This window comes from Rousettus aegyptiacus, unplaced genomic scaffold (genome assembly GCF_014176215.1).
Source record: "Rousettus aegyptiacus isolate mRouAeg1 unplaced genomic scaffold, mRouAeg1.p scaffold_m13_p_1, whole genome shotgun sequence".
Taxonomy (NCBI): domain Eukaryota; kingdom Metazoa; phylum Chordata; class Mammalia; order Chiroptera; family Pteropodidae; genus Rousettus; species Rousettus aegyptiacus.
In genome coordinates this window covers 63,434,735-63,441,835 of record NW_023416284.1, presented here as the reverse complement: position 1 = coordinate 63,441,835, position 7,101 = coordinate 63,434,735, and the positions used below count along the sequence as shown (strand labels likewise).

Sequence of the window (7,101 nt, the reverse complement as noted above, 5' to 3'; positions counted from 1 at the left end):
GCCGCCTCCTCTGCTTGCGCCCGCTCCTTTTTTTTTTTTTTTTTCTTCCAACCTCAACTTCCTCCTCCTCCTCCTCTATTGCCGCGGCCACTGCGGCGGTGTCTGCTCCACAACTTTCCAAGAAAGTTCAGAAACTCGACTCCGAGGCGGCCGGGTCGCGCGCGGCAGCCACCTCGGGGAGCCGCTGGGGAGCTCCGAGGGCGCGCAGCCGCCCGGGCTTCGCCGTCGCTGCACCTGTCACCTCCGCCGCCGCCGCTGCCGCCTGGTGCCAGGCTGTGGGCAGACAGACCCAGGCGGCGGCGGCAGAGGCGGCAACGGCGTTGGGGTCACCTCCTGCCGCCTGCGCCTTCGCCTGGGTCCCCTGCGCCGCCAGCCGTGCCCCACGTGCGTGGTCGTTCCTGGAGCGCAGGTTCTGTGCTTCCTCGACCATTTTTGTAACTTTCCCCTGGGTCTTCCTATCATCCCACCCCTACTTTTTGCATAAGGAAACAAAAAAAGTTTGTGTCGAAACTGTCTACCGATTGCCACCTCCCAATTATCCTTCCTTCCTTCCCTGCCCCATTGTTTTTTGTTTTTTGTTTTCTTTTAAAGCGGTGACAATATTGTTTAGTGTTTATTTTGTTTTACGATCGATAGCTTCCTTGGCTTGGTCCGGGCGGCTGCTGAGCGGCGGAGTGGCGTGGACCTCATGTAGAAATGACAACAATGGAAGGGGCCAGCGGGTCGAGTTTTGGAATAGACACGATTTTGTCCAGTGCCAGTTCGGGCAGCCCCAGCATGATGAATGGAGATTTCCGCCCGCTTGGCGAGGCTAGGACCGCGGATTTTAGGAGTCAGGCCACTCCTTCCCCCTGTTCGGAGATTGATACCGTAGGAACGGCGCCTTCTTCTCCCATCTCGGTCACCATGGAGCCCCCGGAGCCGCATCTGGTAGCGGATGGGCCCCAGCATCACCACCACCTCCACCACAGCCAACAGCCGCCACCGCCAGCCGCGGCCCCCACGCAAAGTTTGCAGCCTTCACCCCAGCAGCAGCCGCCACCGCCACCGCCACCGCAGCAGCCACCCGCCCAGCAGCTGGGCTCCGCTGCCTCGGCCCCCAGGACTTCCACCTCTTCTTTTTTAATTAAGGACATCCTGGGCGACAGCAAACCTCTGGCGGCCTGTGCACCCTACAGCACCAGCGTCTCCTCTCCCCACCACACCCCGAAGCAGGAGAGCAACGCAGCCCACGAGAGCTTCAGGCCAAAGCTGGAGCAGGAGGACAGCAAAAACAAACTCGACAAGCGGGAAGATTCCCAGAGCGACATCAAATGCCACGGTGAGTCGCGCCGCCTGGCTCTTTCAACGATCTAGCTTCTTCTGGTTCCCTGTCTTCCCCTCAGTCTCCCGCGAATCTCTGATGGAGAGTTATTCCGGGAGCTTCTAAGGCGATCGTGCCATAGTCGAGACCTTCAAGAGGGAGTAAGGCCTAGGCGTGAGATTTGGGGGGCTCGTCTGAAGTTCTGTTTATTGTTATATTTCTACCTCTCAACCCTCACAGCCATCCTCCTCTTTTCTTTGTTTTACTTAATTTTAATTTACTAGGAAGGGGGACTTGGCGGAAGGGATCTAACGAAAAATACTTTCGTTGATAAAAAGAAAGGACTTGAGATTTTTCTAGCCGAGATCTTGGGAGTGGGAATAGGGGGAGAAGGGAGAGAGAAACAAGCTTAGCTAGCCTTGTGTCCTGAGGTGTGGTAACAACGTGGTGTTTATTCTTTAATGCAAATTAATTCATCCCCCTTATCCCCACCCCAAATGCACTGCATTTTCTGAACACCATCACAATGATCAGATTTAATGAAGAAAAAAAAAATTTCGAGTTGATTAAGAGACCAACTTTGTTTTTAATTGGGTCACGATTAATATAGAGAAGCTCACAGGTAAAATTTTATGATCAGGTTTTCAGTATTTTAAAAATGCTCTTCTTACCCCAATGGCCCCACTGAATAGCTGCATTTTAGTAAGATTTTTGGCTCCTTACAGGTAATTGAAACGTAATATTTATGAAAGTGAAAATTTATGGAATTGAATTTATCTATTTTTGTCAAATCAGAAGATGGCAAATGAAATTGTTCTTTAACTTCCTTTTTCCATTTTATCTTCACACAATTTCATAGGTGTTCTGGTCTTTATGGGAAAAGAGTTTTAACATTCCAGGAAAGTTCTTTTTTTCTTTTACCGATAAGTTATTTATTATGATCATCATCATCATCGTCATCATTATTATTATTAATCTTTTCCATCTCTGGGAAAGATGTGTGCTGACTGGAAGGCAGGATATTGACTCCTCATTTTACTATTATAGCATTAGCATAATAGTGCCCAAAACAGATGTACAGTCTGGTCTGGCGATTTTTTGTGCACCAACCTCCCCAGTGGGTCAATTAGAGAGATTATTGTTCTTCCTGCAGGGAAGATCAAGGAGCGCAGCAAAAACGGGTACAAACAGAGAGGGATTGACATATCGATTTCCCAGCATTTCAGTAAAAAACCAAAGTTGACAAATAGAATCCGGAAATCTCAGGGCTGTCACCTGAATGGGCTCAGTGATTTTGAGCTCAGCTCGGTGTCTGGGTGACATATTCTTCCTGAAGCTTTAAAAGACCTGATGCAAGCAGCTGCAGAGAGCTTGATTTCAAAATTTCCCAAGTACACTGAAAAAGGAAAACAAATGCCTATAACTTGGAGTAAACAGAAAAATGAAATGAAAAAGGTGCCCCCTCCTCAGAAAAACGAAGTAGAAAGACCTTTTTTAAAGTACCAAAATAGAAAAATATGAAATCATAGTGAAAATAATAAAGGAAAGGGACAGGGTCTCTCAGTTAAGGAAACAATAACAAAAGGACCCTTTGTAAAGTATTTTTTTTTTCTTTTTAACTTTCAAAGGTAGGGAGATCACATGTCCTTTTTAGAATCCTTTTAGGAGCTCTGCACAAGACTCCACACTCCACAGCCAGAAATTGGTCCCCTTTCTTCATATTGACTAAGGTCTAAGTATGTGTGTGAGGAGGGTGGCAAAATATAGTCCCCTGAGGCTAGCGGCTGGATTGGGAATTTGAAAGTGTGTGCTAGGAGGACACTCTACCCTAAGGCTACTTTACTAAGCTGTGTCTGGGTTTCTATCTTAGGAACAAAAGAGGAAGGAGACCGGGAGATTACGAGTAGCCGAGAGAGTCCCCCAGTGAGAGCCAAAAAGCCTCGCAAAGCCAGGACGGCTTTCTCGGACCACCAACTGAATCAACTGGAACGGAGCTTTGAGCGACAGAAGTACCTGAGTGTGCAAGACCGCATGGACCTGGCGGCTGCGCTCAACCTTACGGACACCCAGGTCAAGACCTGGTACCAGAACCGCAGGTAAGAGAGGCTGTGTTAGGGAGCAAAGGTGTCTAGCCATCCAAGTCGCGACTATGGCACCAACCTTCCCTCCCGGCCTTGGGAGACTTTAGGGACCTTGAGGGCCAGAAGTGGGTACTTGGGGGCTTTCAAGCCGGAGCAGAGATTAGCCACACCCCCAAGGTGAGAGCTGTTGGATGGCCCGCTGGAGTTTAGAGAGTTTTGCATTTCTAAGTATCTTAACATGTCCTCCTTTCCCACTGAAACCCTCAAACCCGAGTGGCTGGAAAACCCCCCCTTTGCCCCCAAATCAGTCAAGCCACACCTTCTCAAATTGAGACATCTATGCAGCTGACACCTATGTCTGTAGAGCCTGAACGATGCATCCTTTGGGCCTGCTCCAGGCTGGTTACGGATATCTATAGCTGGCCACACATTTGGTCCCAGAAGAGCTGCCCGACAGTATCGACTCAAACATCCTTGCCTTGGCCTGTGGGGCAGCCAGGAGAGGTAGGGTAGGCAGCTGCAGGCGGGAGGATTTGGGGGCTGGCCACGAGTCAGAACTGAGGGTCTGTCCCCTGTATTGGCTGCCTTAGAGCCTACCAGGAACCACTGCTTCCTTCGAAAAGAAATTAGGAAAGGCACTGGTGGCTTGCAAGCCCCTGAACTGTAGAGTGAACCCGAGCAACCTGAGGCCCACGCCGCGCTGTGTTTCCAAGCCTGGCGGTCGTGGCTGTCTCCTTGTCTCGATTTTCTCTCCCCTTCCTTTTCTCTCGTTTGTGTTCTAATCGTTCATAAGTGCGGTTGGAAGTGCCTATCCAGTTGTCATCTTTACCATAATTTTCTGTCTCATTACATACGGTTTCAGCCACCCTAATTCTGTCGGAAAACATTAGTGTCATTTGTAGCCAATTTAAAATGGGCGACATGTTTATTAATTTGGCTGGATCTGCCGGGTATGGACAGCCCACCAGCCCTGAGTTCCATCATGAGGCACTTGAGCAAAGGCCTGCTCGCCTTTTCTTCCTAGCGGGGGTTTGGTGGGGGAGGGAGGAGACTGGGAAAAGCTGATCACAGGTTTTAATTGTTACTCTCTCCCAGAGGAGAAAATATCTTGAAATGCATTTTCCCCCTCCCAGAATGGCCCCGAGGTACTGTCCCCTTGGGAGAGCCCTCCCTCAGACGAATTCCGATTTGAAACCTTGTCGCTTTCCTGGCCCTAAGCCCCCTGCCTGCTGTAAGGTCCTGTCAGGCTGATGAGAGAGATGTGTCTCCACAGCCCTGGGGACTGAGAGGGGCCAGGGTCCAAGGCCCAGGAATCTTTGTGTCCCTTTGTTTACCGTTTCTTCTCACTGGGCCTGGAGGAAAGGGGGAGGGGCAGAGAGCGACACTCTGGGATTATCGGGGAGCCACTCATTCCAGGAAGAGAATTAGAGAAGGAGAGAAAAGAGAGTGGTTTTAGGTGGCCTCCAGGAAAGTTTCAGGAAGTAGCCAAACCATAAGGGGCAACAGCACAGCAGAAGATCAGGAAGAAGAAGCAAAGCTTGTAGAATTTCATTTATGAATGCCTTAGACATTGAAGGTGTAATTTAAAAAATTGACTTGAATTACAGTTATTCTGTGAACAAGAGGGTGGGGTGGAGGCCAGAAGATGTGGTCTATTCCCAGTTCTCAGAACTCTCTCAGCCCTCCTGACCCCGGAGGAAGATAAGGCAGGAGAGGGTGAGAGAAGGGCCCTCAGTGCCTAGACCGTGACCACAGCTTTGAGGTGTGTGCACGCCCGCTTTTTTTCAGGACCAAGTGGAAGCGGCAGACGGCGGTGGGCCTGGAGCTGCTGGCCGAGGCGGGGAACTACTCGGCACTGCAGAGGATGTTTCCGTCGCCGTATTTCTACCACCCAAGCCTGCTGGGCAGCATGGACAGCACTACCGCAGCGGCCGCTGCCGCCGCCATGTACAGCAGCATGTACCGGACTCCTCCCGCGCCCCATCCCCAGCTGCAGCGGCCCCTGGTGCCTCGCGTGCTCATCCACGGCCTGGGGCCCGGGGGACAGCCCGCCATCAATCCCTTGTCCAACCCCATTCCAGGAACCCCGCACCCCCGGTGAAGAACGAGCGACGGCGCTGCAGCCCCTTCCCCCGTTTCCTCCCCGACCCGGACAGCTGCCCCTCTTCTCCCCGCACCAGGCCAACCGGGCCTCCCTAGCAGCAGACCAGGGAAGCAGAGAAGTAAGAGGAAGATGCTCACCAGTGGGCGGGGGCCCCCAAAGAGGAACCTGCCCTCTTCTCTCCATCTCCCCACCCCCAGAGACAGGGCTGGAAAGCTCTGCCACAGCAGTGTGACTGGCGAAAACGCTGACCCCACACAAAGTGCGTGACCAGTAAGTGAAAACATCAACAAAAACAAAACCTCAAGTTCTTTTTAAAAATGACTTTAGGGACAAGCAGGAGGGAGGGAGGGGGGAGGGGTAAGGAAGGAAGAAAGAAAGAAGGGCACGGAGAAGAAACTGCACAGGCAGAGAACTGTAGATGGATGGACAGCCTCAAATTCCGAGGCAGAGGGCGTTGCTGTGGACATTCCGTCTGCCCCAGAGAAAAGAGGAGGGTACCTGAGAACTTTGCACTGATTTCTCATGACCTTTTTCTTTTGGAAAAGTGGCATGCTCCATAATATGAAAAAAAAAATGTACATTTGAGAGACTCAGTGATAAGTGATATATCATATTTATTATATGTTGTCCAAAAAAGAGTCACTTATATACGTTAGTAAAACATGATTTTTCTTTTCATGTCTTTTTGATTCAGTAAAATAAATGCTTAGACAAAAATATAGATTTTTTTGTGATTGAAAATTACAAAAATAAAGTTTATCTTTTTTTAATAAGTGATGAAATCCAAGGGAGCTGATTTTACTAAAGCAGAATGTACTGCGATGAAATGCCAGACTTGATTTAGGGGAAAAAAAACCATCCCGGAACATAAGGAAATTATAAAACCTGTTAAGACATTGGGTTGACTTATATAAAAACAGCTCCATTTTTCATGCTGGTCCCTTCCGAGCCATTATTTGATATGTGTGGATTCCTTTCTTTTTAACTGGGTAATTTCAGAGCAGCTCGCGAAGCCGCGAGAGAAAGTCTCTGCACAAGGCTGCTGGTGCTGGCTAAGTGAGCGGCCAACTCCCCCTCCGGTCCTGGCCCTCCTGGCATCCCCAGCTGAACCGGGTCTGCCTGCCCCTCCCTCCTCCTTCTCCTAGGCTCCTCCCGGGCAGCGAGGGTCCAGAGCGCTGGGCAGGCGGGCCGCCGCTCTGTGGGCCTCGCAGCTGTTCCTTCAGCCCGCGGCCCAGCGCCCAGGCGGTGGGACAGCCTGAGAGCGGGAGGCTGCAGGGCGCGCAATTAGGACACCCGGGGGACTCGGAGAGGCCCGGCTAACAAGCCCTCATCCCGGCTTTGATCCTTTCCTTCTCGTTCCCAACGGGGCATCCAGTCCCCCCTGTCCCACACCAGCCTCTTGGCCTAGTGAGTTGGCTATGCTGGGATGCTTGGAGCAGGCATGTGACTCTGGCTGAGACTGACTTGCCGAGCTTTTTATCCGAGTCTGTGGATAGGTTGGGACTACAAAATGAAAAGACCTGCCCAGAGGGTGGAGGAGGCCAGCCGCCTGCTTTAAGCATGCTCCCGCTGGCTTTCAATTCTCTCAATTCTCTCTCTCAATTCTCAATTCT

The 7,101-nt window shown here is 50.9% G+C and overlaps 1 protein-coding gene across 1 annotated transcript; it reads left to right on the top strand.

Moving 5' to 3' along the window:
* Positions 1-583: 583 nt before the first annotated feature.
* On the top strand, positions 584-6,261 carry BARHL2 (BarH like homeobox 2). The gene is made up of 3 exons (XM_016134172.2): positions 584-1,321; positions 3,174-3,399; positions 5,173-6,261. Exons 1-3 carry the CDS (start codon positions 697-699, stop codon positions 5,483-5,485), a joined length of 1,164 nt encoding a protein of 387 aa, XP_015989658.1. The 5' UTR covers positions 584-696; the 3' UTR covers positions 5,486-6,261.
* The last annotated feature ends 840 nt before the right edge of the window (positions 6,262-7,101 follow it).